General features: G+C 45.6%; 1 protein-coding gene across 5 annotated transcripts in view; it reads left to right on the top strand.

The window, feature by feature from the left end:
• TNRC6A (trinucleotide repeat containing adaptor 6A) overlaps positions 1–22,599 on the top strand; it is a 191,944-nt gene that overhangs the window by 100,882 nt on the left and 68,463 nt on the right. For all 5 annotated transcript variants that reach the window (XM_082261069.1, XM_082261070.1, XM_082261068.1 and 2 more), the window contains one exon: positions 15,007–15,321. In XM_082261069.1, the coding sequence (XP_082117195.1) occupies positions 15,007–15,321 (315 nt within the window). The remainder of the gene's footprint in view (positions 1–15,006; positions 15,322–22,599) is intronic.

Below are 22,599 nucleotides of genomic sequence, written 5' to 3'. Positions count from 1 at the left end.
ATTCCTGTATTATGTTGCCATGCCATATAGGATATGCAGCAGTTCAAGTATTTTACTATAGAATTTCTAGGTTATATTTAATTGGCAAAAGCAGTTTCTTGTGTGCCGCTCTGTAAATGTAAAATTGCTTGGTTTTTCTCTTATTGATGTAAAGTAAAGCACCACCGGTGTTCTGTAACATGAGAATCACCGCAGGGAATAGGGTATTTGTTGTGCTTCTGCTGTTGTGAAGGGATTTAACTATTAGACAGGCGGAACTGTCGGATTGACTTGTGCTGCGGATTTACATTTGCACAGTGAATAGTGAAGCTGTCCCTGTTTGCTTTGCATAGTAATAGGGTTTACATACAGATAAATGGATTCAGCAGTGCTGCACAAGTCTCTTGGATGAGCTTGCTGTGTACATGCTTGCCTAGTGACTCATTATTGCCTTAAAAATGGAAACTCTGTTATGTCTTAGATTAGAAGCTTGTCATTTAGTGAACACAAAGTTTGATGTTTTCTTGGAACCCTTGGGCATCAATTTCAGCAACCTCAAACCTTGTCTTTCTTACTGGTTTCCCTTCAAATAGTGTAGTTCTATACATCCAGTTTTAGGTGTCCTTAGATTCAAATTTATACATTTTGTGTGTGTGTAAACGTTTAGCTAAATATACACTTGTAGTTTTTCGAACTAATGTTTGTACAAAAAGTATTTGTACATTCCATAAGTGGACAAATGACATTTGAAAGTACTTAAATTATTGTTTGCGTTTTACCATTTAGTTTTGGAATAAATGTAATTTCATGAACAAAAACTATAAACACTGTTAGAAATGTGTTAATTTGAGAAACCTTTTCCCAATTAGCACCTTCAAATTTTCTAGTCACTGTGGTCGTAGACTAGAATACGAATGTCAGTCCGACCTGAATGATTAGAAAATTGAACACATTTTCCTAAAATAAAAAATGTAACCTACTATAGTCTATTATAAGCTTGTGTTCCTTTATTTTTCCCTGGTGATCCTGCCAGTAACACTCTTCCTGACCTAGGGTGACAACATACCCTACTGTATCGTAGCACAATCCTCTTTGGATTCCTTGTAGCTGCTGGCATCTCCTGGTCTTCCTTCCCACCAAATTCGAGTGCTGCAAGGGAGCCACAGGGGGAATTACCTCTACATCCCTCACACTGCTCTGTGAACCCCCCCAACTGATCCCTGGCCTGCTTCCTCACCCCGCTCAGACTACAGCTGCTGCTGGGTGCAGTGTCAGCATAGAGCGGGAGGAAGGGGGTTGTCATGTCATGTTTACCAGCCCCTTCCAGAATAAGCACAGTGAGCGATTGGTACCGAACGCTCCTGTTTTCATTCATAACTGAAGCATAGTAGTCTTGTGAATGAAAAGCAGCCTCCGTATAGAGACTATTCATATGCAGTGCAGCTGAGGCTGCAGAGAATAGGAATCAGGGACTGTATGTCCTCAGTCACTTTCTTAGTTTCTAAAAGTGACATTCGGGGTCTGTTTAGACCTCTATTTGACCTAGGCCCCCTGCCCTCAAAAAAAAAAAAAAAAAAACCTATTAAAAATAACATTGAACAAAAATATAAAATAAACAGAGCAGGGCCCTGGTCACACTGAACATACTACAGTGTACACCCATGCAAGGTTGTGTTTACTCTCACGGGGATGAACAAATTTTCCGCTGGTGTCAATTGGTTCACAGCGGCCATGGACACATCCTCTGCTCTTGATTTGAAATCCATGTGGTGCGGATGCATGTTTCAGAACTCGCGCTGTCTGCGTTTGGGGTCCATGCACCCACATAGATGTGAGATTGGGAGCAGCGATAGTCTCTCTGCAGCCGCTGTGTTCCAATTGATATGAATAAAACTGGCTGCACAGGGATGCTTAGAACACCTGTGCATTCCCATGCTCATAAACACGGCCCTCTCTTCTTCGTACACTTTAGTCCACTATATTTAAACAAGGCCTTACTAGGAATTTAACAGGAATTTTGTGCTAATAATGATTTTAGTATATTTTTAGTGAAAGCAGTGATTTGATAAGCATTTTTGCAATGCCTAAAAGTAAAAAGAACTACTACTATTAAAGGGATTGTTCTTGGGTTCAGTCTGTTTTCTAGTACAAAGCCCCCTAGGTCTGACTTACCTTGGGGGGGGGGGGGGGGGATTGTACTGGGTGACAGATTGACCTGGGTAATTTTGTACTGGGGACATATTGACCTGGGTAATTTTGTACTGGGGACATATTGACCTGGGTGATTTTGTACTGGGGACATATTGACCTGGGTAATTTTGTACTGGGAACAGACTGACCTGGGGATGGTTGTACTTGGGGACAGACTGACCTTGGGATGATTGTACTTGGGGGACAGACTGACCTTGGGATGATTGTACTTGGGGGACAGACTGACCTTGGGATGATTGTACTTGGGGGACAGACTGACCTTGGGATGATTGTACTTGGGGACAGACTGACCTTGGGATGATTGTACTTGGGGACAGACTGACCTTGGGATGATTGTACTTGGGGACAGACTGACCTGGGGGATTATACTGGGGAACAGACTGACCTGGGGGGGATTATACTGGGGGAAACAGACTGACCTGGGGGGGTAAGTTGTACTGTAGGGGCAGACTGACCTGGGGGAGCGGGAATTTTACTTTGTGAACAGATTGACCTAAGAGGGGGATTTTCCTGGGGGACATTCACCGGGGGGGGGGGGGGGGGGTTCATACTGAGGGACAAACCTGGGAGGGATGTACTGGGGGATAAATTTACGTGCGGGTGGTATAAGGGTTATCCCTGGGGGACAGATTGATCTGGGGGGGGGGGGGGGGGATAGAATTATACAGTCGCAGTGTTCCTCCTGGCCGACAGCCCCCCCATTTTGATTGAGAGGGGTTCTGTCTGGAGTGGTGCCCGCCTGGTTCCTGGTGGTATAGTGAGTACCTGTCCCCCCCTCTCCCCATGGAGGGTTTTGGGGTGGATGTCCCTCCTTGGGACAATCAGACCCCTGGGTTCCCCTCCTTTCCGCAGGCATCGGCATCCCCCCTTCCTTGCCAAGTCCCCTGCCCCCCCATGCTGGGGCTATTTGGGTTGTCTGGCCACTTTCCTGGAATGAGGGCAGGGAGCTAACTGGTGATGGGTGTCGGGGGGGGGGGGGGGGGTTGTGCCGCTGGCAACCGGACGGTTGATTGTTGGGGAGGGGGGTTGTACCTGGTGGGGGCTCCTGCCAGGGCCCCACGTCCTGACTGGATCTGTCCTTGAGGCCTGGTCTCCCTCCTGGGTCCCTGTAAGCCTTGTGGTGCTGCCATTTTGTGTGCCTGTGTGGTTTGCCATTGGAAATAGCAGCGGCAATGACTGTGGAGCCCTGTGGGTGCTGATTTCGGAGGTGGGAGCCCCTCCTCATCCCCTGGTGCTGACCCCTGGATCATTTTAATGCAGATTCTTTTGGTGGTTGCAGGTGCCTGTTTCTGTGGGTGGTGAGTCTGGTGGGGTCTTCTCCCACTCTGCTGAGGATCGCTTGGTGCTATGCCTTGCGACCGGGTGGTGCTGCTAGCGGAGTGGGGGTTGTCTTGCACTTTTTGTGGGGTCCCCCTGGTGACTCATGGAGTCTTTGGAGCACATTTCCCCACCTGATCCCCTCTGAGGCTGCGGGGCCCTCCGGGTCCCAACCATCCATCCATGCATGCAGTGACTGCGGTCCTAGAGTCTCTTGTATCCCAGGTGGAGATGGCTTGTGGGCGACGGGCTAGTGAAAAGCGCCCCCGCCTTTCCCTGCCTCATCTGTCTCCTCAGATCCTGAATCTGATTCGACCGACGTGGACATGGGTCACCCTGCTGCGTCTGCAACCATGAGCCTGGAATCCTCTGATAGTGAGGATTCATCCACGTCTGCAACCACGCCCGAAAAGGCGCTGGTGGATGCTCTGATTGTATCTGTGAATGAGACCTGAAGATGGAGAATGCAGCTGAAGTTGCGACAGAGGCGCAGGTGCCCTTTGGCACTCACACACTATCCAAAGCGGCAAAGGTGTTTCCTTTCCCCGCCTATTTTGACAGAATTGTTGCTAAAGAGTGGGGATGACCAAAGCGTCCCCGTGGGGCCCCTAAGGGCTTTACTAGGCGTTACCTCTATGAGGAGTCCCTTCTTAAGGAGTGGACTGTGTCACTGGTGGTGGACCCTCCGGTTTCCAGAATAAACAAGGCAACCATGATTCCGGTATGAGTCCCCAGTCTTTAAGGATCTGGCTGACTGGAAGGCGGAGGCTGTGGCCCGCAATGTGTACACTCTGGCTGGTTCGGCAATGAGGCCGGTATTCACCATTGCCCTAGTGTTGCAAACTCTGACCGAGTCGTCTAAGCTCCTACACCGTGACCTGAAGGGAAAACCGCTCCCCCCTGCCTTTTGCTAAACTGGTGGACCAGCTGGTCCAGGGCCTGCAGTTTATCTGTGATACCTCTTTGGATGCGGCTCGACTCTCAGTTTTGGCAGTGGTCCTTTGACGTGTTTTTTTGGCTCAAGTGCTGGTCTACGGATCAGACTTCAAAAAAGGCCTTGACCGATCTTCTTTTTCAAGTAGATCACCTGTTTGGAGCTACCCTGGATGACATCATTAAAGGTCTCACAGCGCGTAAAAGTATTTTTCTTCCGCAGGCTACTAAAGGCAAGGAACCTCGTCATAGACGTGGGCCTTCTTTTTCAGCTCATACGTTTTTTTGTCCCTCAGGCTCGACTGACAAGGGCTCGAAGCCTTTCAGGGCCTTTTCAGGAGGATCCAAAGGAACCTGGTCTGGCAAGCCAAGATCGTGCTTCTCCAGACCCAGGGACAAGGCTTCTTCAACATGAAGGTGCGCCCGTGGCCTTCCTGGGTGCAAGACAAGTGGTTTAATGAAGTAATTCAGTCCGGCTACAAGATCGAGCTTCGCTCTTGTCCCCCGGCAAGGTTTTTTCCTTCCAACGTGCGCCTGTCCCCAGACCGCTTACAGGGCCTATTTGGGGCAGTACAAGACCTGTTCCTTCAAGGGGTGAGTGTCTTGGTTCCGACCTCAGAACATTTTCAGGGTTTTTACTCAAACCTGTTCACAGTTCCCAGGAAGGAAGGCAAAGTGCGTCCAATCCTGGACCTCTAGGCGCTAAACTGCTTTGTGTGGGTGCAGAAGTTCAGAATGGAGTCCATTCGAACAGGGGTGGCATCCCTGCTTCAGGGAGATTTCCTTGTCTCTATCGATATCAAGGATGCCTACCTTCACATTCCAAAGTGTGCCAGTCATCAGCGTTTTCTCCGCTTTTCTGTGGGAGAGGAGCATTATCAGTTTGTGGCGTTACTCTTTGGTCTCCCCTCTGCTCCTCGAGTCTTCACAAAAGTGTTAGCCCCATTCTAGCTTTGCTACGCCAATAGGGGATTGTGGTATTGGGCTACTTGGACGATCTCCTTCTGCGAGCGGAGTCTCCCTCTGCTCTGGTGGAGAACCTGGAGATCACAATATGAGTTCTGCGGGAGTTGGGCTGGATTATTGGACGTCTTCAGGGTTGCACAGTGGGCATTACATCAGGCAGTGTTACAGCCGTGGCTTATATTAATCACCAAGGGGGCACAAGAAGTGTCCTGGTGGCTCTGGAGGTAGCCAGCATTCTAAGGTGGGCAGAACAGTTCGTTCCAGCCCTCTCTGAGGTAATTAGCAGGCGGATTACCTCAGTCGACAGGCGTTGGACCACGGGGAGTGGTCCCTTCATACGGAGGTGTTTTATTTGCTGTCTCCCCAGTGGGGCACCCCCGAGGTGGATCTGCTGGCATCTCGGCTCAACAGAAAGGTGCAGAGGTTTGTGGCTCGGTCAAGGGATCCTCTGGTGGATACCACAGACGCGCTGGTGGCCCTGTGGGGTCAGTATTATCTGATTTACGCCTTCCCTCCTCTCAAGCTTCTGCCAAAATTTCTACGCAGGATCGAGGCAGAGGGGATTCCGGTCATCTTAGTGGTTCCGGACTGGCCTTGCCAGGCTTGGTACGCTGATCTGGTGCGGCTAGTCGCCGATGTTCCTTAGGGAGAATCTGCTGTCCCAAGGACTGATCTTCCATCCTGCTTTACAGTCGATGGCTTTGACGACTAGGCTGTTGAACGCCAGGTGCTGAAGGATAGAGGTTTATCTGAGTTGGTGATTCCTACACTGTTTAAAGCTAGGAAATCTACTTCTAGGAAGATCTCCCATCGTACGTAAAAGACGTACATTGCATGGTGTGATTCTCTTTAGGTTCTTCCTCACTCCTTGGTGGCTCGGATCTTGACCTTCCTTCAACGGGGGGTTGAACAGAAATTGCCCTTGAGTACCATCAAGGGCCAGTTGTCGGCCTTGGTGGTCATCTTGCAATGACCTTTGGCCACACACTCCCTGGTGCGTACCTTTCTTCAGGGTGTCCAACATTTGGTTCCTCCAGTGCGGTCTCCGTTGCCGCCTTGGTATCTTAATTTGGTGCTTTCAGCTCTACAGAAGCCTTACTTTCAAATTTTTCGGGAGATTCCACTGCTTACGCTGTCTCAGAGGGTGGCCTTTTTAGTGGCTATCACCTCTGCGCGCAGGGTGTCGGAACTGGCAGCGTTATCCTGTCGTTCACCTTACCTGGTGATTCACAGGGATGAGGTGGTTCTTTGCCCCTGTCCGTCGTCCCTTCCAAAGGTTGTCTCTGATTTTCATTTTAATGAAGACATTGTGTTGCCTTGGATGTGGTCCGGGGAATTAGGGTGTACCTGGCAGCTACAGAGTCTTTCAGGAAGTCACTCCTCTCTCTTTGTGCTCACGGATGGACCTCGAAAAGGGTTGTCTGCTTCTTCTGCAACCATTTCCAGTGTTCAGACTGATGGTGGTTCAGGCCTATTCCATCAGGGGTCCTCAGGTTCCTCCTTTCCCTTTCAAGGCGCACTCTACTAGGGCGCTTCGTGCCTCCTGGGCTTTCCATCAGGCGTCAGTGACGCAGGTTTGCAAGGCGGCCATCTGGTTGCCGGTGCACACTTTTACATCGTTTTATAAAGTGGATGTGTTGGCATCTGCGGATGCTTCTTTTGGCTGCAAGGTTTTTCAGGCTACTGTTTAAGAGGACCTGATCCTCTTTGAGTGTGTGTTGTTTTTTTTAGGTGGGCTCCAGTTGTTTGGTTCAGCTCTTGTTGCCCGGTTGGCTAATGTTTAGCATTGGGAACTTTTTTTTATTGTTCCCACCCCTCATGTTTAACACTGCTTTGGGGCGTCCTAATGGTTATGAATATAAGGAGCTGTGTCCGTCAATGAACGAAAGAGAAAATGGGATTTTTGACTTACCGAAAAATCAATTTCTCTGATCATTGACAGACACAGCACCCACCCCTCTGTGGAGTTATAATTCTCCTGACACTGCTTGTAACAAAACTGAGTGGCTATAGCAGAGAGGGGGAGTATACCTCCTGGTGTCCTACTCCTGTAGGGGGCAGTATAACCCAATGGTTATGAATATCAGGAGCTGTGTCCATCAATGAACATCAGAGAAATAGATTTTTTTAAAGAAAATTTTGGGAATGTTTTATAGCAGAAAGTAAATATTATTTTTTTTTTTTTTTTTAAATTGTCGGTCTTTTTTTGTGTATAGTACAAAAAATAAAAACCACAGAGGTGAACAAATTGCACCAAAAGAAAGCTCAATTTACGTGAAATAAAATACAATTTTATGTGGGTACAGTGTCGCACAACCGCACAATTGCCAGTTAAAGCAATGCAGTGCCGTATCGCAAAAAATGGCCTGGTTATTAAGGGGGTAAAACCTTCCTGAGCTAAAGTGGTTAAAGTACTCGCAAATTCTAAACAAGCAGTAAAACCGCTTTAAAACATGGCCCATTGGTTCTGTAGCTGCATGTAATGTAAAAATATTAATTCTCAGAGATCATAACAAAAACACAAATCCGGTTTTAGTTGGTATCAACTAGGGATTGACCAATATCGTTTTTTTCAGGGCCAATACCAATTTTCTGGCCTCCCTTCAGGCCGATATTAGGTGCCGATATTCTGCACATTTAACCTTTTTATTTTTACACTGTCCTTTTTAGAAGTGTTATTTTTTTAATCCCTTTTATTGCTCTCACAAGAAAAGTAAACATCCCTTGTGACAGTAATAGGCAGTGACAGGTACTCTTTATGGAGGTTTTTTTTAATCTGGCGTCTTTAGGGCTCCAGCACCTGGAAGTGATGTCATGACATCGGAGACCCGATCAGAGCCGAATGCGGCTTTGTTCAGCTCTTTGGCCAGCCCGCAGAGGTCCTGGCTGCTCGCTCGGGACTCCCGGTGGGACGAGGGACCTGGGCGAGCCGCAGAAGGCGGCGGGAGGGTGTGGGGGGTTGTGGCAGTCATCCTGGACCACAAGGCTCCTTGTAATGACAATCGAGCTGCTGCTCAGCTGCATCGGTTGTCATTACAAGAGAGCAGACTGTCTGCTCTGAACAACAGTACCTGGTTGATGTCTCTAGCTGCAGGCATCACTCCAGTACAACCACTTGAAGAAACATCGGCCATATCTGCAAGTTTGTGACCGATACTTCAAAAAAAGTGAGTATAATCGGTCGGTTCGCTTATCAATCATCCTATATAGCACGTGGTGTTTGAGAGCTGGCAATCATTGCTACTGGTGAAAAAAGGGGTAAGGACCAGTGATTTCAGTGCCTGTGCAGTAAAATTGGAAGATGCATTCTGTACAATACTTGTAGCTACAGAAGTCAGTGAGGTCTTGCGCTTTAGTGAATAGAATTACAAATACTTGAATTTCAAAAGTAATTTTTAGTCTTTTCAAAACTAGAGCTTTCATTAATGAAGTAACTGGTGAGCCTGCCATGAAGGCCTGTTATTCAGGCTCTGTGGCCATGCCAATGCTTATTGCTTAAGCATGTTCTGCCCAACTACCATGAGGCCAACCCTTAGCAATTACATGCAGCCACTGCTGAAGTGCGTGTGTACAGGAGGTGGCCGTAAAAGGTTTCAAGAGATCCGCAGCACTTAGATGTAACAATAGATTAAAGAAGATGAAAACCATGTTTTATTATATATATTGTCTGAATTAAAGTTCTTTAGTACAACTAGATGTCATCCTGTTAGGGTTTACATCTGTTTTTATGAGTCATTCATGCACCTGCTCAGCCCTGTACAGAATAAAGGGGCATTAGTTTGTTTTTCTGTACTAGCACTGGGTACCTGTGAAACCCCACTTTGTGGGTGAGCCCATACATCTGATGCATATCCATTCACTTGTATAGGCTAACATTAAAAATGTTACTGTTCCCATAGAATAGCAGTTTACTCACCTCTGTGTATATGCACAGTTAATGACTACAAAAACGTGGCAGCCAGCCAAACCTATAACTAACCTTTGCAATAAGATGCACATCAAAGGGCAATAATGCACATCAGAAAGATTTCTCAGCACACTTCCCAGCTAGGCTGCAAAACAACCAAATTGACATTGTCTAACAGTTCCTGTTAAAAACAGAGGGTTTGGTGACACATTTACTAATATTTGTGAAAGCAACTGTGCCTTCGTCAAGGCTCCTCTGTGTACCACGGTCCAATCTCTAAAATTCTCAGTCTCCCAAGTTGGAGCACATATAGCAATGAATAGATTTAGGCCTCTTTCACACATGCGGTCTGTTCATTTCATCGGTTCAGTCACCTCAAAATTGATGAAGTATTCATCAGTTTTTTATCAGTAGTCAACTTTTGTTTTTGTTTTTTTTTTTTTACATCCACTACGAATGACAAATTGACCATTTGTCAGTATACATCCGTTTTTCGTCCGATCCGTTTAACGGAAGAAAAATAGAGCTTTGATCAGTTTAAAAAAATGGATGCTGATAGATACAGATGAAAACTGATGTAAATGGATGACCATCCATTTACATCCGTTTTTCCATAGAGATGCATTGATGCCCGTTTTTCATACGTCAACGGATGGATGAAAAGCGGACAGCATGTTTGAAAGGGCCCTAAGGGCCAGGTTTGTTTGCTCCAATTTGTCAAACACTGGAAGTTTTAGGCTGCATTCACATGTCAGCGTATGGATCGCGGGCAGAATCGCCACGATTCCTCCCGCAATCCGGAAATCATTGCAAATCGCGGGACGCCTGCGTTTGGGGTGCTATTGCAAATCACGGGCAATGCACAGGCGTCCCACGATTTGCAATGATTTCCGGATCGCGGGCGGAATCGCGGCGATTCTGCCCGCGATCCATACGCTGACATGTGAATGCAGCCTTAGAGTTAAGACCACATAATACAGAGAAGCCTTGACAATAGGCACTGTGGCTTCCACATATATTTGCAAATGTGTGCCACGAAACCCTCTGTTTTTACAGTAAATGACTGCAGCTAAATCTATTTTCTGCACATGCTTTGTAAATAAAATGTATCCAAATTGGATGTCATTATTTATCTGCCAATTGATAATACGATTGAGTAAAGCCTGGCCATACACAGTTCGAATCTCAGCCGGTTCAACAGGAAGCGGCCGAGATTCAAACCATTAATGGGCAGAGGCTGAATGTGACAAGTTAATCAATCAACTTGGGTACAACCATCCTGCCGGATTCCCTTGCGATTATCGCTAGCGGCTGCTATAGCTGCTAGCAACAATCACTGTCCCCACCCGGCGGGGATGGCTTCCTCTCCCCGCCTGGAGAAGACAATGGCTTGGCAGGAGGATTCCCCTGTCAGCACTGTCTGTGTTGATGGGGGAATCATGGAAATTTCTTTCTTGCAACCCGGCTATGGCAGGCTTTAGTAAATTAAGGCTGGGTTCACCCGAATGCGATGCCAGATATCTCATGTGATTCTCACCACATTGCTTTGCACATCACCTGCAATGTCTGTGCAATGTCTGTGCAATGTCAATTCAGCCATACAGTTTGTGTGGCTGAAATTTAATCGCATTCAGCCCAAAATGATGCAGAGCCCTTTATTTGGTCCGCGCTAGAATTCCCATCCAATTTTACAGTTTGCATTGCATTCTGCGAACTGATTTGGTGGTGGCGAACTGAATTGCCTGCAGGTCTGATGTGATGCAGGAACCTGCACAGGAATCGCTGTGGTTCCTGCATCGTATCAGTGTGTACCTAGCCTTACTGTCTTAAATAGGCTTCCTAATCAAGGCATCTAGATTTCCCAAGCGAAGGTGTTCCCTTGAATAAAGCCCCACTTCAATCGTGTGGTGGTGTCTGCAGCAGTATTTCATGGATGTGATGAACCTATCCATGCGTGATCTGTCTTCACCTTTTGGCATCTCGTTTTGGAAATTAGCAGTCCTCTGTGAAATTGATATGGTGTGGCCAAATATGCCATAGGTTTTGTTTGGCAGGTAGTATTACTGCCAGATGGGGCTGCACTGCAACTTTGTGAAAATGCATGGATCCTGTGCCAGGCTTTCAATGGTTAAAGGGGATGATGCATTACCTCCAATCTGCCTGTCAAATGCTTTTGGAAAGTGATCCACTTTGGAACGCTTTTGAGAGGGGCAGCAATGACAAGCAAGCATCTAAACGAGTCCTTAGCATTTTCAGAGCTACATCTGGGATTGCGGCTTTTTTTTTTCTTTTTTAAACTTGCGCTTCTATTCATGCTGAATAGTACAGTTCTTGCTTTGCTTCCCTGCAGATAGGATGCATCTCTCTCTCAAACATGAACTGCTTGGCCATTCACAGAATGCTTTGTATTCTTGAACCATTCATAGAGAATACAAGGCGTTCTGTGAATGACCAAGGGGAGGGGGGCAACATGCCACCATCATAGCACTTTTTTTCTTTTCTACACTATAGAAATGACTGGCTGTTTGTTTTAAAATTAAGCTCTTAAAGTGTATCTACACCAAAGAATAAAGTTATAATATTTTACAGCTTCTAAGTCCTTAGGCTTCGTGCACACAGGCGTCAATATACGCACATTTGGAGCCAACTTCCAAACACACTTGGAAGCATGTAAAGCTCTTATTTGGCTGAATTCTCACACGCGAGAAATTTTATATTCAGCGTGTTTTTTTTTTTTATGTAAGTTTGGTTCACTTAAGCCAACTGGACTATTTTTGCTTTATGGAAGGGCCCTAAATTTATTATTTTTCTGTGTTCTCCCTATTCACTTCTGGCAAGATAAAATCACAAGTTAAAAGCCTAATGCATTTTCTTTTAAAGTGGAACTCTAGGAATTGCAACACCTTTAAACATCTACTTGCTTAAGGTTCCTTTCACACGAGCGATCCGATCAGATACGCCTGTCAGTATTTTAGGCGGATCTGATCGGATCCTCCATGCATCTCTATGGGGCAGCGGATGTCAGCAGAGACATCTCCACTGACACCCGCTGCCATCCGCATCCGATCCTGTCCGTGAAATCCGTACGGATGGAAACCCTGTTTTCCATCCGTCCAGGGGATGGGATCGGATGAGAGCGGACAAGCGGTCTGCTCTCATCCGATTCCCCATAGAAATGCATGGGGCTCTGACACCTCCCTCTACGCACAGAGCGGAGAGGGAGCTGTCACCTGCCTGCTCATCGGTGATCTGTGTATCGATTCCCCGCGGAGCAGCACAGATCTGCCTATGGAGGCGGACCGCGTGAAAGAAGCCTAAAAGTCCAACAAAATTTGTACCACCTTATATCTGCAGTTCTGGAGTTTTGCTTTAAAGCAAACTTTTTGTAGCACTGATTGAGGCTCAGTTCACACATGATGCAGCCACGGTTCACAGCAAGGGGCCGGTGCGTCCCTGTTCACCGATTCAGGTGTGAATGAGGTTCGAATTTGAATTTGCACCTGAATCTGAATCAGATGAACAGGACCCTTTTTAAATGTGGACTGCGGCTGCCCCAGAGCTGGGTTAACTGGCTCCATTTAGAGCCGGTCACACTCCTGTCATGCAAATTGGATGCAGGGAAACCTGCATCCAATTCGCATTTATGTGAACCCAGCCTAAATATCTAACTATAAATACACATGAAGTCCCTTATGCAAATCAAGCAACTTAAGCACCATGAAAACATACTTGTTGATGAACCCTGATAATGAAAACCAAAAGTTAGTGTCCATTCACACTACCGCGAATTGTTAGGCGACTGGTCAGCCTGACAAGTCGCGGTCCATTGTGTGCTACAGGACCCGTTCTAATAGGAGCGACACAAGTTGCTCCGACTTAGAAAAAGGTTCCTGTACTACTTCGGGGCGACCTGGAGCGACTTGCATAGACATTCATTATATGAAGTCCGTGCAAGTCGCGCTGAAGTCGCGGTGCACACGACTTCACAGGTCGTGCCGCGTTAGTGTGAACCGGCACATACGTGATTTAGTGTACAACTGAATGCTCGCTAAATAAACACTGAAGCTTGATATGCGGGAGAAGCATTAAAGCTGTACTTCTATTCTATTCTTCCTGCATGCAAGTGGGCAGATGCCCTAAGCAGAGGTTTCCAGAAGTTATAAAGTAATTCATCAGGATGCTGTCACTCATAAAATCAGTCTTGTTGGGCATAGCTTTAAAGTGGTCCTTGCAACCCATAGCTGGCAGCATAATCTGTCAACACCCTAAAGCTTGGTCATGCATGCATAGATCTCTGTAGAACTATAACAGATTCCTCCTTCTATGCTAAACAACAGAGATGGACAAATCTCTCCTGCTATTTGAGCTGTGTATGGCAGCCTTTAGTTGGATGATTTGTAAAAGCTCTTCCTCTGTTCCTATGCAATTAACATTACAGTTCAATTTACATAACTATAGCCCATGTGGCTGTAATTATAGGTTGTGGGAAGCTGGCAGGGGGCACATGCAACTGCTGTTCACTACCACCAGTAAGTGGCAAAATAGTGCTGGAAATTTCTTGTGGCACTGACATCCTAAAAAAAGGTGTCACTCGAAGTGATGTTAAAGGTTACATTTTTTTGGTCTTAAATGATGATATGCTTACCTATTATGCAATGATATTGCAAAGTGTGGTACCAGGCTGGAGCTGTCCTCCGGGTTCCCCCTTAGCAAGCCGTGTGCTATGGAGGACCTGTGTACACGATCCCGATCCAGGCTCTATGCGTCCATAGATATTCAAGTGTCGATAAGTCACACAGATTTGAGTTCTGAACCACTTTAGAGCACTGTTCGTATTTTCCAAGAATGTTTCTTGTGTGATTTTGCGTATCGCATAGGGCCAGCCCACTTGTTTGAATGGGCTGCCCTATGTCTGTCTGTTGCCTGAAAAGAAGCTCCCGCTACTTTTTGGGCATCAAGTTTCATGCGATTTTTTTAAAGGCGCATTGCACGTCCTGCAGCAATTTGGTTTTGTGGGCTGAATCGCAAGATGTGAGCGAGGTCTAAGGCCCCTTTCACACTTGTACGACCTAAAAGTCGTGTGAATTTGCGCAATGCCTGTGTTATCTTGAGGTCTGTGGACCTCAAGTCTCATCAAAGTTGGACCAAAGTAGTGCAGGGACTACTTTGAAGTTGCACAGATTTGAATAATACTCATTGGAAATCATGCGGTACGACTTGTCATGTGACTTTGCAGTCCCAAGTCGCAGGACAGGTCGCACAAGGTGTGAAAGGGGCCGATTTGCTTACCTGTGTAAATAGCATAAATTTGTCCTTTTCCTATCTGTCTTTACACTTTTTTTTCCCTTTCTTACACTACAGATCTGAATTTGGTTTGTTTGTTCTCAGCATTTTTCATTACAAGTACATTGATTAAAAAAGTCCAAGGTACCCTGGCTTGATGTGTAATTTGCATGTTGTATTAGAATTTTTGTTTGGCTAAGGTATTTTCACATAGGATGGTCATCCCTTTTAGATTATTTTCTTATTGTTTGGCATCTTTAAAGTACAAAATTGAGTGACCGGAAGCTAATCATTACGATGTGTTTTCTGCAAGGAAATATTAAGGGTGCTAAATTCACTGATTTAAGAGCTGTTGTTTTCAGCATGTGACCTTGTTTGTTAACTCCCACTCCATTCTGTTTACCACACAGTGCCAGATGAACTACTAAGCCAGCCTCAGCCTGTCAACGGAAACATTGGCATTTCCACCGTAACCAGCATTCAGAATAATAATGCCAAGCGGCCCACAGCACTCAGCCCACAGCAGCAGCAACCGGTGTCTCGATACCCTCCCCGTGAAGTACCACCGCGATTCCGACACCAAGACCAGAAGTCTATTGTGAAGCGTGGGCAGCAGATTCCTGGCATCGCAGCCCGCCTGGGTTCAGCCACTAAAGTATTAAACCAAGATTCCGAAAGCAGCACTGTCGTGTGTCAGGAGCACACTGTGACCGAAACACCGCCAGGTAAACATTGCATGCACTGTTTTTTCTCCAAACACTAGTTTGCTTAGCAAGTCCATGTGAATTACCTGTTGGAAAAGTCTTAAAGCTTAACTGGATTTTGAATGTATTGAAACATGCATTATGTAAACAAGTACAAGGAAAATTATATTTTAGTGTCTGAAGTTTATATGCTTTCACTTCCATGTTGAAGGACAGCACAAGTAACTTAAACACATAGCTACACGCACACACACACACCTGTTTTGCCTGCCAAAAGATCTGTATAGTAGTACACTATTCTTTTGCTTTTCCCACCCCTAACATGCTTTGTCAGTATAAAATAAAGTAGACACTGACCATATTCACAGCCTGACATTCTGTGACGCTGCCCCGCCTCTGCTTGCTTTTTTGACTACTACAAAAAGTCACTGGCCTTTTTAAACAGACCACGTCATAGAGACCCAACCGTTTGCTCAGCAAGAGCAGGCACTTCTACTTCAAGCCTGCTTTCAACTGGATATAGACTAGATTGTTTCAACAGCGGAACTTTATAACAAATATTTTCCAGCCGGCCATAGGCTGTTTAAATTTTGGCCTGTTTAGCAGGAACTGGCCGAGATTCAAACTATAAATGGGCAGGCTGATGGTACCAAAGTCGATCCATCCATCGACTTGGGTTCAACCATGTCGGATTTTTGCATGCGATTGCCAGCGGCTATACCCACTAGCTATAATCACTGTGTTCTCCCAGGCAGGAAGGGCTCGCCGCTCTTAACCCCTGCGGGAGGTGTTGCCTCATCAACACAGTCAGTGTTGATGGGGGAGTCGAGCAATTTTCTTGTATCATCTATGGCCTCCTTTAGGGAATACATAAGTGAACTAAAAGCACACATATTGAATGCCTTCCTTTTTTTTTTAGTTCTACAACTTCTACAACTTAGTGTCACCATACACATTACAATCTGACCATGTAATCAGTTTACATTTACCTTTACATATATCAGTACTACATAATATAAGAGCCTACATAATCTATCCAATCTATTTGTATCCATTAAAGTAGGCCCTTATACTACATAGTTTTTGGTAGATCTAAAGAAGTCTGTACAATCTGATGTCCTTTCAACCAAAGTTCTTAATATTCCCACCTGCTGTATCCATTGTTGCCAGTCTGTCTCCCAGTTGTCTGGTTATTGTACAACATGGAAAATATCACAGGAGCAATGAGGCTCCATTACTTAACAGAACCATTAATTTGGGCCAGTTAGTCTTCCATCTGTAGTTTCAAAACACTTCTAGTGGGTGATTATTATACCCCAACAATATCCACTAGAGTTTCAAAAGGAAACAGATTTTGTACTTAACCACACAGATACTCATTTTATAACTGGCCTAGAGTTGCCATCTGGTTGCTGTGGGCAACATACTTTCTGTTTAGCCACTTTGGATAAATGAGGCCTAATGTCTTCAGCTTTTTTTTTTTTTTTTTTAAAGAATAATAGAGCGTGAACAGCAAGAGTTGTCACTGGAATACCGAGCAGGGATCTGTCCTTTTATAGAGTTGTTTACTTCTTTAGAGCCGTGCTCCCAGCAGCTTTTATTTCTATAGCTTTGTATATGTTTCTATAATCCACTTCTTGTTCTTACCGCATCTACACTGCTGTCAAAGTGGTGGTGAAAAATATGGACTAGTCACACACAGTGGAGTTCATTTCTTCAAATTAAGTGAATGAGCTGATCAAGATGCTGCCTTGAGACACTGATTACATCTACAACCTTAAGCTCTGGTTCACACTGATGTGATGCGGGAAATGCACAAGATTCACTATGTTTCCCCGCATCGCATTGCTTGCCAATCGCACAGGGTCAATGCAATCTGCTGCGGGTATCAATGTCAGAATAATGACACCCTGAAACAGATTGCAAAACGCAGTGCCATTACCAGAATCTCATTGCATGGGTATGAGCACCCTTGCAATACCATCGGATTCAGGTCCTGCACCATTTTTGTGTAAATGTGATGCAATTTGTGCCATACAAAATGTATTGTTCAAATCACACCGCACAGACATCCTATGTGATGTGCACAGGAATGCGGTGCACCAGTGTGAACCTAGGCTAAACTATAAATTAATACAAAGTGCTTTCTAAATGCCAGTATCTGTACACACACTGCACCACCACCACCACATTTGATTCGTATGTTTAATTTTTTTCTTGAAGCAGGTACCTATTTCTGACAGGTACCAACTCCACTTCCGCTCAAGTTGCCTTGGCGAGCCAAGTGCAAATTTGGCCCAAGCTCCCTGCCTGCAACCTCTTGGGGCATGTCACAGGTCCCAGGAAGCTGCAAATCCATTGAAAAAGTGCAGTGCTACTCGCACATGCGCAGTGGGAGGCCAGCTGTGAAGCACCTAGAAGTCACAGCCAGCTTTCCAAATCCAAGATGGTGTCACCTGGGACCCATAGACCTGTGAAGAACCAGCCTGGGTGATCACAGTTCTGGTCCCCCTGCACTGGCAAGTGCTGGCTTATTGAAAGTCAACAGCTACAGTGTTTGTAGCTGCTGACTTTTTTGTTTTTATCTTTTTCCAGAGAAAAGGTCCCTTTTAACAGTGTATATTGCCCTTTACTCATTCGCTCTACTTGGTAACATTTCAGTGCAGTGTGATAGAAATGGTCATATTATTGTCCCTAGGTTGCTTTATTCTTTAAATAGTGCATTATTACCTGAGGGGGAATTAGGGCATTTAAAGCGGCTAGGTATACTCGCTTAAGTCCACTGCCCAGATACTTCTCTGGTGGCCCTTGCCCTTGGGGGGGCACTAATCCAGCACTGGACAGCCAATTGGAAGGGTCTACATCACGCAGGCAGTGTCATGAACACTCAAAGGTCTCTGCCTCCTGACTGGAGTGTTACATGATCGCATTTAGAAGGTTTTTTTTCTCCTAATGCCAGCAAACCGTTAAAGGGAAGGGGGGAAAGTGGCAGGGATGTTAATAATTTGCAGGGATGTTAATAACTTGCTGGAGGTGGGTTTTACGTCTTTGTTCTAAAAAGTAATTTATTTTTTTTTATGATTTATTCAGCAGTGCGATTGATTGGACTCCAGTGGACTTTTCATGACTTGGCACTAATAACATTTAAAAGCTGCAGTTTTTAACCTTTGTAATTCCCGCCCCTAGGTTATAATGTTGCCATTAGTTTCTGTTCGATTGCCCTTAAAAACTGACATATTTGTAAGATAGAAATACTCTGAAATGAACTGCCCTTGGCATGGGATTTCAATAACTGGTCAACTTGTTTTTTTCTTTTTTGTGGACACACACAGTAAGTATCTTCTAGGTTGCTGTTAACCTGATCACATTGGCCCTTAAGAGTAGAGTCTTGTGACCCAGATTTCCACTGCAGAAGGCAGTTCTGAATCCCTTGGCTGCCACAGAGGAGCACTTTATTTATGTCTGTGCTCCTTTGTGACAGCCAAGAGCTGGAGCTGCCCTGCTGCAATCCCAGAATGTCTTGGTAATCTGGCAGTATTTTAAAAATGAATTGATCATGCAGCACCTCAAAACTACACACCCCTTTTCCTGCATGCCCTAATATGAGGTCAGACAAAAAATGTACCATTTACCACCAGTGGGTGAGGTGCTAAGGCTGCTGGCAGCATGTTTGTTGCAGTGATTTACTACTATACTGTGATTATCCAGAAAAGCCTAATGTAATTTGATCTCCTGCAGTTCATATCTGTTCAAAACCAGTGCATTGCTCAATAAGTCAGAACAGGTTTATCCCCCACTCGGCTAGGCTCATAGGAACCATATGGATTTATAGCACTTGGTAAGACGGTGGTCTGCTTTGTGAGAGAGCCCAGTATGCCACTCCACCTAAATATTTTGGAAGCACCCTGTGTCCAAAGGTAAACGTTTCATACACATAATGGAAAATAAACAATATAAACTGTCAGATTTTGACCTGCGGCTGGGTCTGTGCAGCCGCTGTCTTCATCCACCTCTATGGGCTGCCTGCACGTAGCCTGGGGCAGGTGTAATAACATAGCCTGCACACAGAGCAGGTATCAATGCTGATCTGAATGAAGCCTAAGGCTGCCCATAGATGGGACAATTTTCTTTCCTGCAACTACAGGTTGCAGGAAAGAAAATGGCTTGATTACGCCATCAACACAGCTTGTGTTGATGGGGAATCCCTCCTACAGAGCCATTATGTTCTCCTGGCGGGAGAAGCCGTCCTTGCGAGGAGGACACATCCGCTAGCAATAAGCGCATGTAAAATCTGACTGGCTGGTTGTACCCAATTCAATTTCGGTGCATTCTGCCTGCCCATACATAGCTCCAATCTCAGCAGGTTCTTGCTAAACCTGCCAAGATTCAAACTGTCTATGGGCAGCTTTAAACTGACCGCAACTAATAGTTTCCCTTTAAGGGACAGTAGGATAATCACGCTTTTTGCGTGTTCAGTGTAGCATTGGCCAGTTCATATGGCAAGAAGCTAGAATTTTTTGTTTATTATCCCTCGGCACCATAGATCCTGGCGTTTTGTTAGCCGATTATCAGCAGAGAGGGAGAGGACCCAACCAGACTCACCACCCACAGAAACAGGCACCTGCAGCCACCAGGAAAATCTGCACCATTCATGTGGTGATCAGGAAATAAAATGGATCAAGGAGTCAGCACCAGGAGATGAGGAGGGCTTCCCACCGCCGAAATCGCCGCCCACAGGGCTCCACTGTTATGGCTGCCACTATTTCCAATAGGAAACCACAAGAAAATGGCCACCGAACTACACAAACATGGCCGCTGTGTATAGAAACACAGGCTACAACAAAATGGTAGCACTACGAGGCTTACAGCGACCCAGGGGGGAGACCAGGCCTCAAGGACAGATCCAGGTATGGCAGTGGGGCCCTGGCAGTAGCTCCCCACCGGGTACAACCCTAACCCCTCTCCGCACGCTTGTTCGATCGCCGACGGAGCCCCCCCCCATCGTCAGTTAGCACCCTGCCCCTATCCCAGGAAAGTGGCCACACCACCTAAATAGCCCCAGCATGGGGGGGGGGGGGAGCCAGCGGGAAGGAGGGGGTAGATCTAACAGGAAAAAATCCAGCAGAAAAAAAAATTCTATCTAAAAAATTTTTGCCAGGACCAAAAGATCCCAGCAAGGAAATAGGTCTTTACTCCTGACTAGGCAGAAGTAAGTATAGCTAGTGGCTATAGCAGAGAGAGGGAGTATACCCCCCTTGTGACTGCCCATGCGTGTAGCCAGAATTCTTTTCTGCCTAGTATCCTACTCCTGTGGGGGCAGTATAACCCAATGGTTATTAATATCAGGAGCTGTGTCCATCAATGAACATCAGAGAAATGGATTTTAGGGTAAGTCAAAAAACTTTTTTTTTTTTTTTTTTAAATCTGCAAAGTTTATTAGAAAACTTAGACTTGTTCGAACAAGAAAATTACAATGGCAAAGAAGGTACCGTCCACAAACACAGTATACAATACAAAACAATGTTCAATACAAGGAAATAGGCAACAGTATAGTCCAGTGTATAGATAGAATACCACAGTGCAAACAACCTTGTAAACATCCATAGACAGAACCGGGAGACCGTCTGGTGCTCAGTGGACTTGTCCCTGAGATCACCAGAGTATAGGAATTTAGAGAATATACCTGGAAAGCTTAACCTTCAGGCTACCAAATCTAGTTGGGACAGCTCAGGGGGGTATCGAGCCACGCTGGCCAGATTTAATTTTTCTCTAACATTGCTGGTCATCCGCTATGTTAAAAAATAATATGCTTACCCTTGTGTGTTAATTTTTTATGCTGAACTCTAGCTAAGCACCTAAATACATTTCTAATGAAAACTAAATACATAAATATAATACTTATACTGATGGTTTTACCTGAGAAGATTTGTATTTCTCTCCATTCAGTTGTGAGATTTAGGTCCTGTGTTGACTGACTTTTGTTAGCTTCAATCAGTTTTTGCATTCCTTTACAATGGGAGTGCAAAATCTGCTTGAAGCAGGCCAGGAAGAGGTCAAAATTGACACCTATCTCAGGATTGTTGCAAACCGACGCCATCAACACAAACCAAAACCTGTTGATAAAAGCTCTTACACAGCAAAGGCAACTGGATGACAACACTTTGTTAGATATAGGCTCTAGAAGGGATACACTGGTGCCCTTTTCATCTCTCAGCCTGCTGATTGGACAGTAAAAGAGAAGCGGGAGAATGCTTAGATCAGCTTTCTGTTTTTTCTATTTTTTTTTTCTTCTATCAGCATGTTCCTTGTTCCATGCAACCTGATTGACTCCCAGTCTGAGTACTGCCATACAGAGGATTGCAAGAGGCTAATTTAAAGCGGATTCCACCCTAATTTTACACTTTACATCATTCTTACCTATATATCTTTCTAAAATCAAATTGGCTATTTTTTTTTTTTTTTTTTCACTTACCTTATTTTTAATGAAAAATATCTTCCCTTCCTTCCACTTCCTCCTTATGCGGCCGCCGACGTCATTTCCTGCTTTGCATTGACTCCTGGGAGATGAGTGTCATCAATCCCAGGAGTCAATGCGCCTGCACCAGTGTCACTCGTCACTTCCGTTGCAGGCACGAGAGCAGCTTCTGGGCATGCGCAATGACTTTTAAACCAGCTGTGGGATGACGCGCCTGCATCAGAAGTGACGAGATATAGCATTCTGGGACTCGCGACTTCAGGAAGCGGGACACTGCGGCTTCAGCTGCCCACACCGCAGATGGCTGCGCTGGACAAGAACTTCACAAGGTAAGTAATAAATCCTTTTAGGCTCCATGTACACGGGACGTTAGAAAAAACGTGCTGCAAAGCTAGTTCTGACGCCGGGTAAAAGCAGCTGTTAAACGTGCTTTCAGTAGCTTTTTCCATTGGCATTATTGCACGTTTGGCTACGTTGCTTTTAGCAGCGTTTTTTCTGTCTCCATTCAAAATCAAAGGTTCCCTATGGAAGCCTATTGATTTGAATGGAAGTCGCACCGCAAGTCGGATCAGGATGATCCGACTTGCGACGCGGCTTGCGCTGTGAGAATCTTGAGGGGGAACTCCACGCCAAAAATGGGAAAAAAACTGCGTGGGGGTCCCCCCCAGGTTCCAAACCAGGCCCTTCGGGTCTGGTATGGAATTTGAGGGTAGCCCCACGCCGAAAAAACGGTGTGGGGCCCCCCCCAAAATCCATACCAGACCCTTATCCGAGCACGCAGCCCGATAGGGCAGGAAGGGGGAGGGGACGAGCGAGCCACATAC

Source organism: Pelophylax lessonae (assembly GCF_965119305.1).
Source record: "Pelophylax lessonae genome assembly, chromosome: 6".
NCBI classification, from domain to species: Eukaryota; Metazoa; Chordata; class Amphibia; order Anura; family Ranidae; genus Pelophylax; species Pelophylax lessonae.
The sequence above is the reverse complement of the archived record's forward strand: the minus strand, read 5'-3'. Positions and strand labels throughout refer to the sequence as shown.